Here is a 21,411-nt window from a genome sequence, read left to right as displayed (position 1 = left end):
CGAAGTAGCTCCAGGGCTGCCTTTGTTAACGGAACAGCTGCATGGGTAGGTACTTCCATGATAAACTATCAGCCCTATGCACCTGGCTTCAGGGTCCCCAACGACGTAATTAAGAGGTACAAGGGTACTGAAAGAATACATTTAGGAATTTTACCACTGTCAACATCGTTACTTAAATGGTCCTTATGAATAAATGTATGACGTATCCATGGATAGTAGTCAAGTTATGTACAGAGAATACCGCAAGGTCCATTAGGTATCATAGTGTGCTTTTCAAGGCCTATTTCAATGCCTATACCTCGCATATTCTGAATAAGAGAGAAGATACACTGGTAGGAAGGAAATACATATCAGAGATTACCGCCACTCACTCTTCATAATCCGAAGTTAGCATTTTGAATCTGGAAATTTTCTATGAATTAAGGGGCCAAAATATGACTAGCAAGTATGTATGCTCCGTTAACCTCTTAGGAACTGCTACGGAACTTCGTTATCGCCAACACTGCTCTCCTTAGCAAGCGGCGAAGTGAATTCCGGTGTAACAGATCGCGAATCGGCACCTGATCTTTTCGATCTAGAGCTAGTTGAAAGATGTTTCTTCCGTCTCTTTTCCGAAGTAAGCGAGGTCATGCTGCCTCTCCTACTTCGCCCTCCTTCCTCAGACTCCACTGGAGGTGTCGGGCTTCGTGATGATCCGGCTGAGTTACTAGCCCGCCGAACACTACCACTCCTAGCACGTTTGCCATCTTTTCCGATCGCTGCAGGCCGGTGAGGATGTAATTTCTCCATATCTCCAGTCCCTGAAACGTGTAGGTGTGGCTTATCCTCCACTTTTGGCTGCCCCGGTAACCACCAAAGCCACCCATTTTGCTGCTTTGCAAGTTGTCTATCGCGTGCTTTCAACTTTGATCTTAATAGGGCTCTGCGCTCGTTTTCTCTTTCCCAGTACTCGCTTCTGTAGAGCTCCCAGTTTTCCCGAAAGTTAGGCGAGAAAGGCTTAGGCCACAAAAGGAGCTTGACGTAGTCACCTCCAGGCGATAGATCTTCTTCGTGCCCACCCTTCTCCTCGTCTGTGCTAACAAACGGAAGTTGTGGGTGTTCGTTACGGGTGAGGTTCAACTCTCGATCGACTTCGCGTAGTATCGCAGGCTCCACGAAACGATATTGGCCGGCCCTGCTAGAGAATGCGCCATAGGTGAAGAAAAAGCCGATTAGCGAGACAAGCTCAACCCACCATGACCTTTTAATGACGACCAACTTGCAGTTGAATCCGCGTAAACCTCTGTTGCATATACTAAACCAACGCCGCGGCCACCTGATGCCCCGCTCCCATATACCGGTTCCCCAGACTAATATGCCGGTAACGATGCCACTTATGAAGCACACTTTCTCCGTCATGTCGACCACCCAGTATACCGATCCGCCGACGCCACTACCATCCTCCCGAGGCGCAAAGAACAGGGCGTATCCAAAACCTGACAGCCAGAGGCATAGAAGACTAAGGAAGAATGTGTGTTTGCGCCGTCGGGCTCGGAGTTCAAGGTACTGGGAGCGTAGAGAGGCTTCGAGGATCAGCATATTGAGATAGATCATAGAAGGAGAACTCGGCGTATGCTTCAAAGGATCACCGGGCTTCACTACACCGATAGGGCTCGTTCCCATGGGAGGAGATTTGATCTCCTGGCCGGGCTGAGGGGCACCCTTGACGATGGAGTCGATGCTGTCGGCCATGATTCTCGCGTTTCGGGGGTCGGTGTGGCTGCTACAAACGGATCAGATGAGGCGACTTGGGACGTAAGCCCGCATCAACACAACTCCAAGACTATCGGTGCATTTAGAAGCAGAGATTTAGATTTTTCATATGTGGGTGTAGTTGTAGAAGGTCAAATTCCCTATGTCGCCTTAGTGAAATGAACGATTGATCGTATCATTAATTTTTTGGGGTTGGGGTTGGAGTACTCAAAGTACCTTAACTGTAAGGTCCCCACCATCAGCAAAGAGCGCGTACTTATGTAAGTCTGGTGGTCATAGCTCCAAGTATTCAAGTACTCAGTACCTATGTATCCCGGTATTTTCATCCTGTACCACCACATGCATAACCTGTAATGCTATCCATGCATCACAATGCATTCCAACAAATACAGCTCCCGTTAGTCAATAAGTTGAATAATATTTAGTAAGACGTAGCATTTATTTGCAACTAGATGAAAATTTAATTCAATACGGAGCCACCCGAATCTTGGCTCCGTGGGTAGTAAACCGCATGATCTCTATAGCTTGAAAAGCTTGACGCAATGGTTGCAGGAATCTTGATGCCCTATGCCCTATAACGAGTGGTCTCTTGTTCGGCGTTTATAGCTGCATATCTGCTGACGTATTGCGATGACGATCTTTGCGAGAACGAAATCTTCTTCACCTGTACTACCTGCTATATTCAGAACCGGTCTAGTCTGATAATTCGGGAATTTTATCATCTCATCTCATCTTGTCTTACAGTCGTACCTAAGTTTGTGCCCAAGAGTGGTTCGATCAAGACTTCACTTGGCATACTTAAACCCATCCTCCCCCCAACTCCTCAAATCTTCCATTTCCTCCGTATGTATTAGAACTCTAAGTGTTTATGAACCCTAAAGCTTGAAATACGGTCACAACTTGCTACTCATCTTATCTCATCATGGATCCACGCAAGCCTTCCACGGATTTTCATATCTCAACCTCCCATGGCTCTGGGAACCACAAGAACGGTGTCTCTACTTCCAATAAACCAGGTTTCACCAAACCTACCAAAAATCCGGCTAGTCGCGAGATCGCCTATCCGGACGTCTTACCTGGTGGATTTCAACCGGGTAAGAAAACCATGCTCTTTTGACGAGTCCTCCGGAGGTATGGTCAAGCCCATTAGCAAGCCCAAAGATTTCCATCTTCGAATAATTCAGCTTAGAAACAAGGATAAATCTCCAAAGGATGTTTGAGAAGGCCTCTCGGCACTACACATACTTTCCTTCGACTACTTCATGGCCTAATGGTCTAACCAGAATGAAAATGAGTATTCGCTGAATCCGATATATCTCCGTGGATAATGGTCACTCCGGTCTAAATTCTGATGCCGGTCCTCTTTCTATCCATTTAGGATCTCCGAAAGTTTCGTTTGGCGAAATACATAACGCATTGTTGGTTTAAGCGCCTTTGTCGACTCGGTGAAAATAAGATTCGTTCGCGATGGTCTTCTCCTCACCTCGAGCCCCGCTTCTTCTACGGGTCTACCATGGCGTGGGGGGGATACATGGAGATATCCACACCGGTCGAATAGCGATTGCAAGATGAGTGGATGAGTTACCACGGGATATCCCGTCTCCCCGCCTGTCTGTCGCACCCTTCGTCCGAAATTCAAGGAGATGTTGGCGAACTATCATGAGGGGGGGATTGTGCTTACCCAGATATTTCTGGTCTCCCACACTCCCACGGCCGTGAGGTAGTTATCCGATGCTAAACCCCAATGACGGATAATCGGAAGCCGGATTAGAAATTCTGTCCTTCCCCGACAAAATTGCGCGTTTTTGCCAGCACATCTCATGATACCAATGTTCCCAACATGCGCCGAGATCAAGGAGAACAAGGGAGTCGCCTCCATCTCCGACGCCTTATTTCTCGATCAGATAAGACGTCGTAGATGAAATCTATCTCGACATGGTCGCCCTAGAGGCTAATTCCTGTGATGAGGGACAGTTCTGACACAGGGATTATAGAGAGACGGAGATCCAACGGAAGATGGAAATCGATAGTTGATGGCTTGCCAATCTTCGAGGACGAGATGAAGTCAAAGTTAGTAGAAGTCTACAGATGGTTAAAAGGGGGAGAATCGTTGTCGAATAACTCATCTAAAAAGGAATATGCAAAGAACCAAGCTATGGAATAATACCTCCCTAAGTAACTCATCAACTTCAGTGTATTTCCCTAGACCCTACTGATCCCGCGGAGGGCCACCCTTCTAATGTCTTATCAACATGGAAATCGGAAGGGTTCATGCAGTGTCAGCTTGATAGAGATTGTTTCCCAAAATAGGATTAGGTGAGATAAAGAAGTGCATGACACGTGCAGATGCGAGCTATAAATATTACTGCACATCGATTTAAGGGATGTGAATTACCGATATACATAATATGGATTTATTTGCGGTTTGGTTGGAACTTGGGCTCGGAAAGTATTGAAGATGACTGGTTCCGCAATGTACTACCTAATAACGGACTTAAAATATCGTGACTCGTAACCCCGAGTTTGTACATGACAAGATAAGCGGGGGCAACATGTACCCCAGTTACAACAAAAACTCTATGTAGATCTCGGTTCCTTTAACGCTTTAAACACGTTTAAGAAGGTAATTATTATAATTATAATGATAAGAACGAAGAATAAAGAAAGGAACAATCGACGTGTGACATCAATTATGTGTATACCTAGTACGCACCTGCAAATTACAGAGAAGGTACATATTAAAGGTACCCTAGTACGTCGATGTCACTTACCTCAGCTGGGTGGATCGGGGCGGGAGGACGTAAAAGCCGAAAGTGCGGGAGATCTGTTTAACTCGCCGGTCCATTGTTTCGGACCACAGATTCAGCCAACTTTCCTTTTCCCTTCCCCTGAACCATGTCTCGATGAATCGTCAACCAATCCAATTAGAGAGGTATTGAAAACGCTAGAATACTTCCGTACATACTGCTAGGAACTAAGGAACTAAGCAGCCAAGCCACCTTTTATTCGGATCCGCCAGAGAAGACTTCTGTTCCTGCATGACAATTCCGTGTGCTGTGCACGTAGTCGGGTTCTCGGTCTTTCCGCACTATCAGGTTCTAGTTATTCCCCGGCTGGTGTTGTGTCATCATTTGACTGCCTGGAGGTGATACGTGGAACGGTACAGTAAAGTACTGTATTCCTTATCGCCATTCACAGCCTCCCTTACCAATGTCTCGGAGTTTGCCCCCGTAACCCGTAACCCCCATATAAGACAAGGCGTGGCCGGCTTTGCCACCTTTCCGGTATGCTCAAAAGTCCAAGTTCAGCTGTTGCCCAGTCGAGGAAACTTGTCACCACTGTTGCGCGAATACAGCACGCCGATAACATCAATCCTTCACATAAGGCTAACACGCCCACCGAAGAATCTGTTCCTGTGCCATCTAGTATACCTATCGGAAGACCACCGCGATTACGAAGGCCAATGTTAGCCCCGAGGAGAGCCAAAGAGCAAACGCCGGAAGGGAAACCGGCCACTCAACCGCCTAGTATGGGAATGTTCCCTCTAGGCTACAAAGAAGCCGTATACCAATGGGTATGTGTTGTCTAGTGTTGTCACATTGCTTGTCGTCTGCTATTCTTGTCGCCAAACTAGCTGCCACACAACTAGATCGATTCTGACCAAATTGCAGTGGAATAGTGTCACCCCCACGATAGCTGAACGTAACGTCATATCATGTATCCCATATCTTCGAGAAGCCGTCGCATTGTCGACGAGCTCTGGCGCGGATATCCCGTCGGCAGAACATCCTGGCGAGACTCAAACATCGACAAAGATCGATCCTTACGGACCAAGAGTATGGAAGTCTACAATGGTTGCTTTGTCGGGCAAGAATAGAGCTTTGAACGAATTCTCCGTAGAGCGCATCGCAGAACCAGTTGACGACACGCTAGTCATGCTTCATGGATACGGAGCCGGTCTGGGATTCTACTACAAGAACTTCGAGAATCTAAGCCGTTCGGAGGGTTGGAAAATCTACGCCTTGGATTGGCTAGGAATGGGCAATTCCACCAGACCACCTTTTAAGGTGTGCGCAAAAGATCAGGCCACCAAGATCACGGAGGCAGAGAACTGGTTTATAGATGCGTTGGAGGAGTGGCGAAAAATTCGAAAGATCGAGAAGTTTACCCTTCTCGGACATTCCCTAGGTGGATACTTGGGTGTTTCTTATGCGCTCAAATATCCAGGTCATATAAACAAGCTCATTCTCGCCTCCCCAGTCGGGGTACCTGAGGATCCCTACGCTGTCAACGCCGATATGCCGGAGCCCACTGAATCGTCGTTTCAAGAAGAATTTTCTACAGACCAACAGACGACAACTGAAGGGCATGGGAACAGGGCTCTGAACGGAAACATGAAAGGACAAGAACCTGACGCCAATGCCCCGAAGAAGCGACCGTATCCTCCATGGTTGGTTTGGTTATGGGATGCCAATGTGTCGCCGTTTAGCATCATACGATTAGCTGGGCCACTGGGACCACGAGTCACTTCCGGCTGGACCTCTCGTCGATTCAACCATCTGACGCCGGAGGAGAAGCAGACTCTTCATGACTACGCCTACTCGATTTTCAAGCAAAGAGGAAGTGGCGAATATGCACTTCCGTATCTCCTTGCTCCTGGCGCACACGCTAGGCGTCCTATCATCAATAGAATCCAACGTGTGGGTAGACAAGTTATCACCCCCGAAACCGGATCCTCTCCCGCCGTTAAGGAAATGGGGTATCCGATCGTCTTCATGTACGGCGAGAACGACTGGATGGACGTAGCGGGCGGCTTAGCAGCTGAGGAGAAGCTCAAGCAAGCTAAGGTTAATCTATTACTACACGGTACTGAGGAAGAGAAACGAAAGGATAATGGGGCTGCGAAGGTCATCATCGTTAGTAAGGCCGGGCATCACTTATACCTCGACAACCCGAACGAATTCAACGACTACGTCCGTAAGGAGTTGGAGGAAACTCGACAACAGACGATTCGAGAAAAGAGGTCGTCCTAGGTGTGGTTTCGAAGCTTATAAGATGTTGTTTTGGAGATGCATTGCCTGGCGTTCCGGTTATGTCTTAGATTAGAAGACTTGTGGATGACGATAGTACGATAATAATGATCAGGGAAGATACATCCTATTGCGACCTATTCACAAGTTATATTATACCATATATGACGTCGGCGTATATATATTTCCTTAATTAAGGGGCCAAGGTCCTTACAGTTATAATGGATTATTGTTATACCATAGGCTGTCGTTGTATATCTCTATTTTACTGTAGGTAGTTTTCAAATAGCGATTATATACATACTAAGAATATTTACTGAACGATATCACCTACAGTTATCCCACCGTATGGCTATGATCGCTACGATAACCCATTTGTGGCGTAAGTTAATCATGTGACTCATGCGACATTTCAGAGGCACAAAAGCAAAATCCATTTACCCATTTACATCCGGTATTTACCTAGGCACCTAGGTATCGAGCATGACGATATGGTGGTCCTAGATCTCGGATATAGTGGGACCCGGAAGAAGAGAAGTTTGACTTAAACCTTCTCGGACAGACGTACGAGGAGTATCCCGTTCGCTTCTATGTCCAGCCTCGGTTCTTCAGATCCCCCGGCGAGCGGCCGGGGTAGGCAAAGTTATCGAAGCTTAACGATGTTGGACAATTGACGCGCCTTAGAAATCTGCAGACGTTCCGCGTCAACGACATTTACTAGGATGGGGTGCAGTTTGAAGATAGCCTGGAGTAAGGGTTATTGTTTCTCAGCGTTTAACCCCATAGTCTCGATATCCTCGTCGATGTCTGTCCACTAACTATTCCTACACTAAATGATAGCATCATACGTCAATACTTCATTCAAAAGTGCGCATACAAGTTATAAACCATCAAACATTGAAATCCTAGGTGTCGTTTTATATGCCCATTAGATGTCCTCGAGCTAATGCATTTCCTAATTAGGACATCCAACCCATGACTCTGGCCCCGAGTAAAGTGGACAGGTGAGAGTGGCCGCAATTGCATCATCCGTCCAAAGCGAGCGAATAGCAGTGATACTACGCGGCACCGAGTAATGACAAATATTCAAATTACGACGAAGGAGACGCAATTCGTTTAGTAGAGCGAAGGAAATAACACAACTGGAGATGCATGCGACACATCCAGCCTATGCGCGGATGTGCGTCGATATATACAAAAACAAGAGACCCTGAAGCAACTCAAATATAACAAGTAGCATTTCAATGTAATGCTGTTGGTGATACTCAAATTATTGCATTGAAAGGGTGGATCTGCCCAAGGGTAGCCGGGCTTTACAGCGTATTATGTCAGTTACCTCCGGAATCAAGCGTCAAGTACGGCTTTAAATACCCCAGACTCAGTCGACCCCCCGAAGACCCTCCGACGATTTCGCTGTATAATGCGTCCAATGACCCATGTCAGTCCCGGCCACTCCCCGAGCACCCACCGATAGACTTCCCGTTAACCCCTTGATGATTTCACGAAAACAGCAGTATATATACCATATTTAGCAAGCACATCAGAGTCATGTTACCTTCGAAGTAGCATCGTCTCCTTAGGCCAGTCGATCGTTCCGAACTGTTGGGTTCTTTACAGCATTGTGAAAGATTCCAAGGAGCCGGGACTACTAAACATGGATACTAACAAGGCGGAGAAGGAGTCTGTCGAGACCACGACTGTGAATACAACTCCCAACTCGGATTCGTCGACCATGAAGCCAGATTCAGAAAAGGACGTTGAAGCGGGACCGGACAATCGCGCGCTTGGTGCTGATGAGAAGGACCCGAACATCGTCGAGTGGGATGGACCCGACGACCCAGAGAATCCGATGAACTGGCCCGATGGCAAGAAATGGATCAATATCAGCATCGTGTCAATCATCACCATCGTAACGTAAGTGTCATCCTTCCCACATTCCTGGAGTTTCGTCTCTCATTCATACCTATTAACTCTTCATAGTCCCTTAGGTTCTTCGATGTTTGCCCCTGGTATTCCTAGCATCATGGAGGAATTCCACTCAACGTCGTCTACCGTAGCCACGTTCCTTCTCTCGATCTACATCCTAGGCTTTGCTTTCGGCCCGCTTCTTGTGGCCCCGCTGAGCGAGATCATCGGCCGTCAACCCCTTTACGTGTTTGGTAACATAATCTTCGTTCTCTTCACCGTCGGCGCCGCTCTTGCCAACAGTATCGGGATGTTGATGGCGTTTCGTTTACTCATGGGTCTCGCTGGATCAATCCCCATCACTATCGGAAGCGGCACGATTGCGGACATCATGCCACTCGAGAAACGTGGTAGAGCCATGTCGGTTTGGTCATTGGGTCCTCTCTTGGGTCCTTGTATTGGCCCTATCGCCGGTGGTTACTTAATCCAGGCCGCTGGCTGGAGGTGGGTGTATTGGCTGATGGTTATTCTCGTACGTTGCCCTAACTACCAATCGTTACATCATGTACGAGCTAACATAAACAGGCCGGAATCTTTATCCCTGTCTCTATCATCTTCCTCAAGGAGACCTTCGCCCCTGTCCTTCTCGAGCGCAAGACCCAGAAGCTCCGCAAGGAGACAGGAAACCTAAACCTACAAAGCAAGCTCTCGGAAAGACTCAGCCCTGTAGATCAATTCAAGGTGGCCATAGTTCGCCCTGTGAAACTTTTGGTATTGACGCCGATCGTCACCCTTATGTCGCTTTACGTTGCGATATCCTACGGAATTCTATATCTTCTCATCACGACCTTCTCATTCGTTTTCACCGACCAATACGGATTCAGCGAGGGTGACAACGGCCTCACATTTCTTCCGGCTGGGATAGGTTTCATCGTTGGCGTTATCGGCTTCGGGCAGATTGTGGATTGGATGGTCAAGCGAAACCAAGCCAAGGGAATCGAGCATAAACCTGAACTTCGTCTTGTTCCTGGCCTTACGATCCCCTGCGGTCTCACGCTCCCCATCGGCTTATTTATTTATGGATGGACTACCCAGTACGCGGTGCACTGGATTGTTCCCATGATTGGTGTTCTCATATTCAGTGCCGGACTGATGGGTGTATTGGTAAGTTCCATGGCCTTACGATTTGAACATATAGTGCCACTATGTCTAGAGCTAACATATCACACAGTTCTGCATCCAGAATTACCTCGTCGATACGTATCTCCGCTACGCTGCATCTGTAACAGCCGCAATGACCGTCCTTCGATCGTTGCTAGGTGCGCTTCTTCCCCTCGGCGGTCTCGAGATGTACAACACCTTAGGCCTCGGATGGGGTAACAGCTTGCTCGGTTTCATCTCACTCGCGCTCATCCCGATACCCGTCGTTTTCTATATATTCGGCGAGAGGATACGGGGCAGGTTCAATATTAAGTTGTGATAGTGCTTAGCTGATTGTTGGATATTAACATTAACAAAAGCTCGACTGTATACTAAAATTATAGAGATACATACCCAATGTATATAGAGGCAATGCAGATTGAACATATCCGTCATTTACTAGGTTTATAAACACTGTTTACTTCTCTTTCCCCGTCTTGTTCCTGATGACAGGATCATCTGAAGACTTATAAAATTCCCTCAACAATTTGATAGTTAGCCAGTTTTAATTATATGAAATCTTAAGAGTGTTTTTCATACTTTTCTCGACTTCTTTTTAGATATTCCAATGCCCAATACATTAGGTGCAATGTTCGGAGATACCCGGAGCTTTCGGTGGCGGTCTTGGCCGGAGCGGGGCCGGGGAATGATGGCTAGAACTTCCTCAGGTGTTTTTCTCGTTGCGTGATCCTAATTGCAGACAACAATACCTTCCTCCCTATGGAATGATTAAGAGTGCATTATCCCGTGATTATATTTATCATCCAAGGAGAAAGCCTAGTTTGAGGTAGAGCTTTTATTTGAACAGAATGCCGCTAACCAAGATCCCGTGTAGGTTCTGGCAAACTCAATACGTCATCGGAGTCTGAATCGGGACAAAATTCGGCTCTTCGGCCTGAGTTCCTATGATGTAAACTGCCTCCCTAGTAGATATATGTGCAATCGGAATCACGCTACTCACGATTGCTCTTTACATAATTCATAGTTCAGACATGCATTTGCCAACGAATTCCTTTATTGATTTTGGAAAAGGTGATAATGTCTAATGGTACTAAAGACGAAGACGACCTTGAACGCTTTCGTGGCCGATCATCCAATGTACCAGTTCCAGATGCTGAGTCTCCCACCAGCTGGGGATCGTCAAGTTGCGAATGTCCCAAGACAGAAAATCATCACGACGGCCACCGGCCATGTACCCTTGACCAGCGCCCATCTCAGATCCGCGCAACAGGCCGCGATGATCTAAACGGGCTCGCGCTCTCAAAGTCCCTCTCGAGGACAATATCCCGTCGGGATAACGTCCTATCACGTGTGCGCTCCAGGCCAGCAATCCCACCATTCAGCCACCCTCTCGCGAAAGTGAAAACCGGCTCAGACTGTCTCGTCGACTTCGACGGGCTGGACGATCCCTACCGCCCCGTGAACTGGCCATGGAACAAAAAAGTATCGACAACGCTCCTCTACGGTCTAGTCACCATGACCGCCACCTGGGCTTCCTCATCCTACTCCGCGGGCACGGCGCAGATCGCCGAGCAGTTCCACGTCGGCAAGCAAGTCGCCACGCTAGGCACCACCCTCTTCCTCCTCGGCTTTGGTATAGGACCGCTGCTCTGGGCGCCGCTGTCGGAGGTTTATGGAAGACGTGTGGCGGTGCTTACGCCTATGTTTATCTCGATATGTTTTTCGTTCGGGGCGGCGACTGCGAAGGACTTTCAGACGCTCATGCTGATGCGGTTCTGGGGCGCTATTTTCGCTTCGGCGCCCGTCACGAATACTGGTGGGGTTCTTGGAGATCTGTTCACGCCGGCTTATAGGGGTATCGCGATGGCTGGGTATGCGATGGCTGTTGTGGGCGGGCCTACACTAGGACCCATCGTATCAGCCGCCGTGGTAGTACAACCCAGTCTTGGTTGGCGCTGGACTGAATATACGACTGGGATGCTACAATCTGTTGTGCTAATATTCGCTGTCATATTCATCGACGAGACGTATCCGCCAAGACTTCTCATCAATAAGGCGCGCCGGCTGAGGTTCGAGACGGGTAACTGGGCACTACACGCAAAGTTCGAGGAGTGGGATGTTAGCATCATGGAGCTTGCGAGGAAGTTTCTCGTCCGTCCCATTCAGTTGCTCTGTACACCCATCTGCTTCCTCATTGCTCTATATGCTAGCTTTTGCTATGGAATCCTCTACATGCAACTCGGAGCAGTTCCCATCATATTCGGAGAAATCAGGGGTTGGTCGCTTTTACCAGCCGAACTACCCTTCTTAGCTCTCCTCCTCGGTTCACTCACTGGTGCCGGTATCAACATGTATAACCAGCTCTATTACAACAAATCATATCACGCAGTCGGCGACAAACCTGTTCCTGAAAAGAGGCTGCCCCCCATGATGTTAGGATCGGTCCTTTTCGCATCCGGCCAGTTCCTCACCGGCTGGACGGCGGACCCGGCCGTTGCACATTGGATCGTCCCCATCATCGGACTATACCTCTCCGGATGCGGCTTCAACACGATCTTCCAAGCCGCGCTCAACTACCTCGTCGACACATTTCAAATGTACGCAGCGAGCGCCGTAGCCGCCAACACATTCATGCGGAGCTGCTTCGCGGCCGCTTTCCCACTTGTCGTCACTCCCCTTTATCACAACATCGGAGTCGGGCCCGGGTCCAGCATATTCGCCGGGTTCGCATGCTTGCTTATACCGGTTCCTTTTGTGTTCTACTTCTTCGGTAGGAGGATAAGAGCTGCTAATAAATGGAGCAAGAACAGCGTGTTTTGAAAAGTGCTTCAGAGTTGCATGGCGTGGCGTTTGAGAAGGGACACTGTCATGAAGAGCGTGGAATATTACTAACTTGTACAATACATCCATATTTACTTGCGTGACTGACTACTAGATAATTGGCATAGTATTTGCTATACATAATATCATCGCACATAACATATTAGCTATCTGAGCGCAAGCAAATCAGTGAACAATATTGAACATCACCTTTTCCTGTACCTACCTGAATGATGTCATCAAACCAGCCAACGGACACCGGAAGTTCCCATTTCTATCTACATAATGATACTAGCGGCTAGATGGCTTGCCACGTATTATATGCAAAAGCCACCAGACTATTGATTTTTAAGCAATGTCCGGACGCCATGTCGGATCAGTACCCGTCTGCTGGTAGCCGATGACGAAACCGGGAAACATCAGGGGCTACTTCTTACCTGCTGGATCGTCCATGTGAAACAGAGAACCCGGTGAGGCTCTTACGAAGCAAGGCATCGGCATCGTCCCACAGGAATAAAAACCCGCGCGTGTCGCTCGTACAACAATGGGCTGAGGTTAATTCTTTCCGAACTTGCCGACGCTGTCTACTGGGGAAGTACCAAGTTATTGGCGTTGGTCGTCCTGTGCGAAGCAAGGGAGTAAAAAGTCATAGAACTTAGGTGGTTTCACCATATCGTCTTCTAAGCTGACATAATACTGTCATCACTGGCAATAAAGCGTTTTGGCAAAGGGCAAAAAAAAAATCGAAAAAAAGATGATTCGAAGTATCTCTATTAAAGAGATGCATCGGGAATTGAGCCCGATGCGGGGGTCGAACCCGCAACCTTGAGATTAAGAGTCTCACGCTATGGAAGAAGTTAGTATAAGATGAAGGAATCAAATCGGATGATTGATGTCTACTAACCTCTACCGATTGAGCTAACCGGGCTGTGATGATTCGCTCGGAAATGCCGTATATATCGTTTGTGCGAAAAAAAGGGTAAGCACGGAGCTCCGACGTTGTGCCGGTCGCTCTTGCCCTAATCCCCTGACTAATCACTTAAAGGGGCAGGTTGTTGTACTTTGTATATTGTTTCTCCTATTTGACTTGTTCGATTCTTTGAATTGACGGGCCTCTTTTACGATTTACATCAGGGGTGATATTTCTAATAAGGCTGAGGCCATATCTAGATCCTATTCTGCACCTATTTTTATAAGTAAGCGATGTTCTTTACGTTCTTGGCCTTACATATATACGATGCTCCTTCGCCGAATACATTCGACATTCTAAAAGAGATCGTAGTGAGTTTCAAAGTCTAAGAGGATTTCACTTGCTCTTAATTTTAGAGCTATATCTTATGAAGAACTTGAAGCTTTAAATCACCTTCTGTTAACGAGAAGGCTGTGCTTCAATCCACGTGCCTTCGCGATTTCTTACCAGGATCACTGACAAGGCAGGCGATAAACCAGGTTCCAAGTTTGAGCCTCCATTCCCTGCAGCTCAACTTGGGGACTCCATATTATTGTTTCCAGCCTTCTGGCATCGGTCTTCGTACGGAAATATTTCTTAATCAAGATAAGTCCTTGAGTTTTGGGGGGTTGGAATCGTAGGCGAAATATCCGCTGCATAACCGTGCCGCTTAACTCGTCTACAGTCGGCTCGTCGTCGCTTAGCATACCGTTAAGCGTAATGGACAGGAAATAGGAAACCCTTAAGTTATTTGAGAATGTCTCACATGACATACTATCAAGATTAGCCCACTTCCGATGATGTCCACTTAGCCTTCAGGAATTAGGATCACGAAATGTTTCTTTTCATTAATTAAATGACCAATGAGAGCTTCTGGCCAATCCCGTCCTGAAACATCCGATACGTATTATTGTCTTCAATTCTATGGATGGTCCCTGGCGCTAGTTAATACCTATTTTTACCAGTCGGATTCTAGTCATGCGATTTTAGTTACGCCATAGTTAAATCATCCTGCATTCAATCGTCATCCCTTTAGGTTTTAATAGAATTCTTGATTCGTCATAGCGATTCCTCGTTTTTTCGTATTTGATTGTTAGCTACCGGTTAGGTCTTCATGCTGACTTGAGCGACCATGAATCTAGTTTCGGTCATCTATCTTACATTGGAAAACAGTTCCACCGATGCGCACAAGGATAGACTAAGTGCTGACAGTTAATCAAGTAATTAATCGCGGAGTGGGAAGGGTCCCCTGATCTACAGCGCCAGCCCACTGTTGACCCCTAAAAATGTACTATGTATTAGAAGATATCTTGAACTACGCGTTAGAAGTCTTGCTGCCGCGAAACATCGAGGATCACTTAGTATGCAAGTGATTTGATATCGTGATATTTGTCGAAATGTCGGGCGTCCCGAGAATTGAAACAGTCAGATTGATGTCGTGAAATCCGCCAGCACATAATACTGTTTCGTGCATCCGATACAATGTACAACGTCGAACACGTTGTACGGCGGGCCGTTAATCTTTGAGGCTCGAGCTAATAAAAGAATTCCAAGCATCTATCAACTTCTAGCCTTTGGTTAGACCTGATTAGGGTCAAAGCTTGCGCGCATCGAGGTCGGATTTCTTGATCTTTATTATTTGCACCGTACAAATGTACTATGTAATATCCATCCGTGGATGCGTTCGTAGAGCCTCGTGGACCCCTGACCTTGTGGCTTCGGTAACTCTTGTCGTAGTCATTACTAGTCTTGACTGTCTAAAGTCATATCTTACCGCGCGCTATTATGCTATTTTCTTTTATTTGATATTGTCAGTAATGATGACACAATGCATATGTAGGTGCGTACATAGTGGTATTCAAGACTCAAGACCCAATTCAAGTCCACTCGGCACGATAGGTTTCAATTGACTTTCAATTGTCGTTAACCGCCTGTGGCGCTACTATGGATCGGGCAATGCGATTATTGAGATCGATCTTTCTTTATCTGGCTGTCTCAAAAAGGGAAAGTCGACATCGCGAAGTTGAGATTACCTACCATCTTGCCTTCTATGTGCGTATGTACGGCACACCTACCACGAAGCGAACCAAACACCCCGCGGGCTGTGACGATCATTTACCTAAATGCCGTTTGCCTGCAGTTGGTACCTGCAGTATGCAGGAGAATATGCAGGAGAACGCGCAGTACATGTAGGATCTGGATCCTTGGCGAAGGTATGAAGAAAGATAATTCGTCAGTTCAGCCACTTCAGCCAGTTCCGCCCTCCCTCTTCAGCCAAATGCGCGCAAGAGCGCCTACAAACCATCTTGTTCGCTGCCCAGGTGCCGGCAGGGGAATTAAAATTGCGCATATCCAAAATGGGACGTGACAGGGTCTTCAACGCGGAATGTTGACGAGTGGTTGGCAAGATAGGCAGGGGTCCAAGATAATGACCAGCCAGTAGAATGCCTTCCTTCAAGCCATACAGACCAGAAGAGACCCAGAAGAGACCCAGAAATAACCAAGAACAGAACCATTCAAGCCCAAGCAAGGGAACGACTGGGGAAACTTACCTGACTTAGGCGCTAGCAGCAAATGTCTGTCAACTTGCGAGCGCGTGCAGCTGCAAGCAGGAGGAAAAGTAGGAAAAAGTAGGAGCCACATAGCTGCCAGTGCTTTCGACAGTCTATCTAATATCCTTGCTCCTTTAAATGGCCTAATAATGGCCTAATAATGGTGTAAAAGACCGATTGCGACGCTACCTAGTCGTAGTCTAAGCCGCCATACCCCTTTCGACACAACTCACACCCTGGCCCAGACGAGTTCTGGTGCTTTTCGTTCTTTCTCTACTCTCACTTTTCTTGGTTGTCGACAACCTAGGTTTTGTTAGGTTGAAGTTCAAGGTTGCCTTTCTCTACTATGGTATTATTGCCAGTCAGCCAGTGAAACATTACCACCTACCAGTTTGTCTAGCAGACCGATTCAATCAATAATCTCTTGGCCTGGGTTGTAACCTCTCCACACATTCATTCCTACTACCCAGAGAACCTAGCAGCCTAGTCGACTAGTCATGAGTGATAAGACAAGGGAGTAGGAGTAGATCAAGCAGAGCACCATGTCTATGTCAAACCAAAGCCAGAGCTTGGAAGACCACCCGCACCATCCCTCCTTCACGGCCAACTCTGAGACTCCCCATGCCTCACCTGATCTGTCTTTCCTTCAGCAGCAGCAGCCGCAGCCGTTTCCTTCCCTTTCAGACCAATCGCATTCCTTAGACCCCGTTCCCGAATCGCCGGTCTCGAGAAACACGAGAGGTCTCGTCATCGACAGCTCAGCTATCATATCGCCGCCCGCCAGGTCCATTCGACGGAAGCCAGTATCGTCCACCGCGTCGCCAATTACCGCTAGATATTCCTCTGGAGAGTACTTGGCCCTGACAAACGGGTTGGCCAGGCCGGATCAACGCTTTTCTCGCTCCTTTTCGGTGGATAGCCCTACGGTGTATGAGTTCCCTCGTCCTCCGATATCTAGGATCGGATTCGAATCACCTGAGGATTTCGTATTAATCCAGGGAGGTAAAGAGTGAGTCAGGATTCCATTAATATATATGAATAACAATCCAACGCGAATAGTCTAAATTCGGAATGCTAATTAATTAATTTTTCGAATTTAACCAGAAAACCCTCCGCCACTCGTCATCCTTTGGCTTCTGCCGACTCCATCTCGGCTGACCTAGCGGGTGAGGTCAAACGTCCAAGTTCTCGGGCTGACAACCCTGACGCACCTCAAACACACCACACCAACGACCTGTCGCAACCTCACGACCAGTCCACCTATGACGATCTTTTCAGTGACGAAGAGGAGGATCCACTGAGCGAGCACATTTTCGACGGATATAACTCAGATTCGTCCGATAATAGTAATTCTAATACTAATACTATGTCGTTGCATGTCACCCGGAAGACACCACCACAACTGAATCTTAAGCCAGCCGATTCATTATCTGACAACTACGAACTTAGAACTCCAAACACTGACAAACCACTACCCAAGTCACCAAATTCATCAAAGCTAGGAAACTTCTTTGGCTGGAACTCGCCTTCTAACACTGAGGCCTCGGACAAAGGGTTTTCGCCTCTTCCTTCGCCTTTCCAATTCTCAAAGACAACCAGCGTCGCCGATGCATCCCCAGTCACAACAGTTGGACCACAATCACTACTTGACGCCCCCAAGGCGGCATTCGGATCTCCCAGTTCTAGAGAATATTGCGAATCTTACTTGGCAACACCAGAAACCGCTACGTATTCGCCTCACCATCAAATCGAAGAGATGGAAGATGAGTTAAAGGCCATCTCGGCCGAATTGGCTGCGTCAATTCGGCGCGAGATGGACCTAGAAGATTTAGTTGACAGATTACAAACAGAGAGGGATAACCCTACAACAACAGCAAACAAGAGGACCAGCGACTACTTCTCGGATTCGGGATACAGCTCGGCTAAATTGAGCGAATATGATCAATCAAGGGAAGAGATCGAGAAGATCCAAAGGAGGTCGGAGCAGGAGAAGGCCCAGATCAGGCTTGAGTTGACCAACAAACTCCAGGACGAAAGGTCTAGGAGATCAGAGCTCGACGAGCAGATCAAGGAACTCTCGCAAAGAGCATCTCAGATCGACCTCGCGAAAGTTAACAACGTCGATGCTAGCGGACGTGTTAAGGAATTAGAAAGCACATGCGAAACACTACGGCGCAAGCTTACCGAAGAGCGCCAGGTCAAGGATAACTTCGAGGACTTGCTTACAGCGCTCAAGGACGAGTTACAGAATGCGTCGAACGAACGCGACAACCTTCGGGATGAGATCGTTCCCAATCTCAGGGCACGTGTGGAGGGTCTCGAAGCACAAGCTGTCGAACTCGAGAAGATGAACTACGAATCGTCAAAATTGCAACAGGAGCTTCAGACACTCAAAGTTGAGAACACATCGCTCAAGCAGATGCAGGCCAATTCTATGGATACGATTTCAGAGGAGAGCGGATTTGCTGGATCTCGATTATCTCGATCTAACTCTCTCACCGGCCCGCCATCATCCTTCAAGCTTCAGCGACCTCCTTCCGGCATGATGCGATCTAAAACGGTCAAGATCCCGACCCCGACTGAATCCCGAGATCAACTATCGGAACGACTAAAGGACGTAGAGGAGCAACGAGACGCTCTGCACAGGGCCCTGAAGAACCTCTTGGACAGACAAGAGCACCAGAATAAGGAAAATGAAAAGAAGATCAAGTTCCTTGAGGTTGAGCGTGATCGACTTCTAACCGAATCTCCGCAGAAAGCCGGTTTCCAGAGAGAGATCTCAAATCTACGAGCTGAAATCAATGTCTTGCGCCGAAGAGCCGAAGAAGCGCTCGACTCGAAGTGGCAAGTAGAGAAAGGACTCGGTGGCCTTAAGATGGATCTCGACCGAGCGGAACAAGAGATTGCGGAGCTCAGAAGCTTACTCAACGAGAAGGACATCCTCATCCCCCCCTCTCTCGCCCGTCACAGCAACAGCAGCGATAGATCAGCAACCCCCGTGACTTCGGCGTCTTTGACGGTAGCTTATGCAGAACTTCAGAAGGCCTATGCCGAATCTCTTCAGCGCATCAAGAACTTGGAATCCAGCAGCTCCCAAGACGAGTTCACCAAGCGCGCGATAGAGAAGCTCGAGCGAACTCTTTCTACAACTATTTCGGAGCGCGACCTCGCCATCCAGGAGTCAACATCCTACAAGGAGCAACTCGAGGCCCTCAAGGCCGGCGAGCGAGTCTACCTTGAATCCGAAAAGGTTCTTGCCGACGAACTCAGCGAGTCGGCCCGTCGCGTCGAGGAGCTAGCCGTCCAAGTCCGCCAGCAACTCACCATCAACCAGACCCTGCGCCAACGAATCTCGGATACCGTAGCTCGCGGAGAGGCGGAGCAGAAGTCCAACAAGGACCGCATTACCTCGATGCAAGCACACCTCCGTAGCCTAGAGGAGAAGCTAGAGGCAGCACAGAACGCCTCCGAAGACCGAATTGGACGCCACGAGGAAGAGATCTCCACCCTCCGCGCCAGCCACAACGAGCAGCTAAAGCGAATGCGCGACGGCCTCCGGTCCCCACGCACATTCCCCTCGAAATCACCGCTATCACCGCTCTTCTCCATCTCCGGCGCTCGCTCCCCTCGCCTCGAAGTAACGCGTTCAGGGCCAGCGATGAACGTATCCGAGGAGTCGCAAATCGACAACCTGCGCGCGCGCGTCGCAGAGCTGGAGAACGCGCTCAGCGACGCGGACGCGGAGATGCAGCAGGTCGTCGGCCGGATGAACACGGCGCAGATCGAGGTGCTGCAGCTGCAGGAGGAGCGCGAAGCCGCCGTCAACCAGACGCGCAAGCTCGAGAAGGAGCTCCAGGCCGAGAAGGTGTCGGCTTTCGAGTCGCGATTCAGGAGCTTGCAGAACTAGACCGTGGTCTTTCGGAGTGGTTGTAGTAGTGCTTGATACGTCTGCGTCTGATCTCACGATTCCCATGAACATCGGCATATAACTCTCGTCATGCATGTATCGTTATCTATCTATCTAGGTACCTTTCTTGCGCTGCTTTTTTGAGCATTTACAGGCTTGTTTCTTTTTGGCATCCGTTTCCCGTCACGCTTTGCTAGCGCAGCATGCTGTCGGATCGGGATTGGCGTTGGGATTAAAAGAATTACTTTGGTGCTTTTGTGTTTTGGCTTTTTGGCTTTTTTATTTTCGTTCTAGCATGCTAGAGAATGTTGTATATTTGATGGAGGAGACAAAACCTGCCTGCACTTGGCTTGGTTTGGGGCCTTTTTGTATAATGTTTGTTGAACACACTACCTACCTACCTACCTACTTCTGTGCGGACTGGCTGAGCTGTATATGTAATGTTTTTTGGGTAGAGTATGGAGACGAGACGGACTCTTCTGCTTGTATTTTTACGCGGTTGGCTGTGGAGGAGAGAGCCGTGTATAAGATGGAAAGAAAACATGAGCCTGTGTTCGGGCGCCACTTAGCTAGTATTATAACAATGGGATTTTGATCCTGCGTTTTTGTTGATAATAAAATATTCATCAACGGTATCCTTGGACTTAGATGCATTGTGTGGTAGTGAATCGTCTTTTTGTGGTTTGATAGGCATCCTCTCAGAGTTGTCAACTTAAATCCCATGTCTAAGTCAGAATATCATGATCAACATAGATAGATGGCTTTGGTGTTTGGAAATTGAAATGTTAGAGATCCGCGACGGCGAATTAGTAAGACATCTGGTAAATAAATGGCTTGGAAACAAGTTAAAACGGCCCCGTAACACTTGTATCCCCTTCTCGAATCCTATGTAGGACTCGATGTGTGGTTAAACCGCACCTCGATAGGTATCCATCATCCCAGCTGAGTGGTTGCACAACATCTTCATGTCGGTACCAAGAGCCTGTCATTTTAATATAGGTAGGTACCTTGGTCAGTTATTGGACGGCTATAGCATTAGCTGATTCTAATTTCGTAGGTTGGTATGCGAGGTATCTTCTTCAGTTACGTGCGTAAGAGCGGTGTTTTGGTAACACTTATAGGATTCCCCTAACTTCTACCGAATATCATGATTAGATATTCATGATTCCTAAAATACACAACACCGTAACATAGGCTAGCGAATTCGCCTTCCTTGGTTACACGTAGTTACCAACATGTCACCCGTCTCGTCCAGATCCACTGTCGCGTAAGTAGGACTATAAGGGATTTCTTGTAAGACAAGAATCGGTAAGTATTTCCGGGGAAAGTGATGGT

At 47.9% G+C, this 21,411-nt stretch overlaps 5 protein-coding genes and 1 non-coding gene across 6 annotated transcripts; 4 read left to right on the top strand and 2 right to left on the bottom strand.

Annotated features, from left to right (window-relative positions):
- Positions 1-183: 183 nt before the first annotated feature.
- Positions 184-1,944, bottom strand: GGS22DRAFT_153544 (Spo7-domain-containing protein). Its single transcript, XM_047959868.1, has one exon. The coding sequence runs from the start codon at positions 1,729-1,731 to the stop codon at positions 478-480; it is 1,254 nt and encodes a 417-aa protein (XP_047823102.1). The 5' UTR covers positions 1,732-1,944; the 3' UTR covers positions 184-477.
- A 2,690-nt stretch (positions 1,945-4,634) lies between these two features.
- Positions 4,635-7,073, top strand: GGS22DRAFT_153542 (alpha/beta-hydrolase). Its single transcript, XM_047959867.1, has 2 exons — positions 4,635-5,326; positions 5,424-7,073. The coding sequence occupies exons 1-2, from the start codon at positions 5,039-5,041 to the stop codon at positions 6,783-6,785; spliced, it is 1,650 nt and encodes a 549-aa protein (XP_047823101.1). The 5' UTR covers positions 4,635-5,038; the 3' UTR covers positions 6,786-7,073.
- Positions 7,074-7,931: 858 nt separating this feature from the next.
- On the top strand, positions 7,932-10,287 carry GGS22DRAFT_153541 (MFS general substrate transporter). Its single transcript, XM_047959866.1, has 4 exons — positions 7,932-8,696; positions 8,763-9,219; positions 9,273-9,851; positions 9,919-10,287. The coding sequence occupies exons 1-4, from the start codon at positions 8,437-8,439 to the stop codon at positions 10,165-10,167; spliced, it is 1,545 nt and encodes a 514-aa protein (XP_047823100.1). The 5' UTR covers positions 7,932-8,436; the 3' UTR covers positions 10,168-10,287.
- Positions 10,288-10,610: 323 nt separating this feature from the next.
- Positions 10,611-12,820, top strand: GGS22DRAFT_153539 (polyamine transporter 1). The gene has a single exon (XM_047959865.1). The coding sequence runs from the start codon at positions 10,926-10,928 to the stop codon at positions 12,666-12,668; it is 1,743 nt and encodes a 580-aa protein (XP_047823099.1). The 5' UTR covers positions 10,611-10,925; the 3' UTR covers positions 12,669-12,820.
- A 644-nt stretch (positions 12,821-13,464) lies between these two features.
- GGS22DRAFT_t11 lies at positions 13,465-13,596 on the bottom strand. Its single transcript has one exon. It is a non-coding gene; the product is annotated as a tRNA-Sec (tRNA).
- Positions 13,597-16,594: 2,998 nt separating this feature from the next.
- GGS22DRAFT_69322 (uncharacterized protein) lies at positions 16,595-20,224 on the top strand. Its single transcript, XM_047967820.1, has 2 exons — positions 16,595-17,178; positions 17,274-20,224. The coding sequence occupies exons 1-2, from the start codon at positions 16,712-16,714 to the stop codon at positions 20,074-20,076; spliced, it is 3,270 nt and encodes a 1,089-aa protein (XP_047823098.1). The 5' UTR covers positions 16,595-16,711; the 3' UTR covers positions 20,077-20,224.
- The last annotated feature ends 1,187 nt before the right edge of the window (positions 20,225-21,411 follow it).

This window comes from Annulohypoxylon maeteangense, assembly GCF_022496945.1.
Source record: "Annulohypoxylon maeteangense strain CBS 123835 unplaced genomic scaffold GGS22scaffold_2, whole genome shotgun sequence".
NCBI classification, from domain to species: Eukaryota; Fungi; Ascomycota; class Sordariomycetes; order Xylariales; family Hypoxylaceae; genus Annulohypoxylon; species Annulohypoxylon maeteangense.
This window is presented reverse-complemented; position numbering and strand designations above follow the sequence as displayed.

What these genes read in the sequence shown, in the direction of transcription:
- GGS22DRAFT_153542 (XM_047959867.1), top strand. Translation starts at nt 5,039, where the DNA reads ATGCTCAAAAGTCCAAGTTCAGCTGTTGCCCAGTCGAGGAAACTTGTC. An exon ending in AAGAAGCCGTATACCAATGG is followed by an intron (nt 5,327 to 5,423) that starts GTATGTGTTGTC and finishes ACCAAATTGCAG; the next exon opens with TGGAATAGTGTCACCCCCAC.
- GGS22DRAFT_153541 (XM_047959866.1), top strand. Translation starts at nt 8,437, where the DNA reads ATGGATACTAACAAGGCGGAGAAGGAGTCTGTCGAGACCACGACTGTG. An exon ending in TCAATCATCACCATCGTAAC is followed by an intron (nt 8,697 to 8,762) that starts GTAAGTGTCATC and finishes AACTCTTCATAG; the next exon opens with TCCCTTAGGTTCTTCGATGT. An exon ending in ATTGGCTGATGGTTATTCTC is followed by an intron (nt 9,220 to 9,272) that starts GTACGTTGCCCT and finishes TAACATAAACAG; the next exon opens with GCCGGAATCTTTATCCCTGT.
- GGS22DRAFT_153544 (XM_047959868.1), bottom strand. Translation starts at nt 1,731, where the DNA reads ATGGCCGACAGCATCGACTCCATCGTCAAGGGTGCCCCTCAGCCCGGC.
- GGS22DRAFT_69322 (XM_047967820.1), top strand. Translation starts at nt 16,712, where the DNA reads ATGTCTATGTCAAACCAAAGCCAGAGCTTGGAAGACCACCCGCACCAT. An exon ending in TTAATCCAGGGAGGTAAAGA is followed by an intron (nt 17,179 to 17,273) that starts GTGAGTCAGGAT and finishes GAATTTAACCAG; the next exon opens with AAAACCCTCCGCCACTCGTC.
- GGS22DRAFT_153539 (XM_047959865.1), top strand. Translation starts at nt 10,926, where the DNA reads ATGTCTAATGGTACTAAAGACGAAGACGACCTTGAACGCTTTCGTGGC.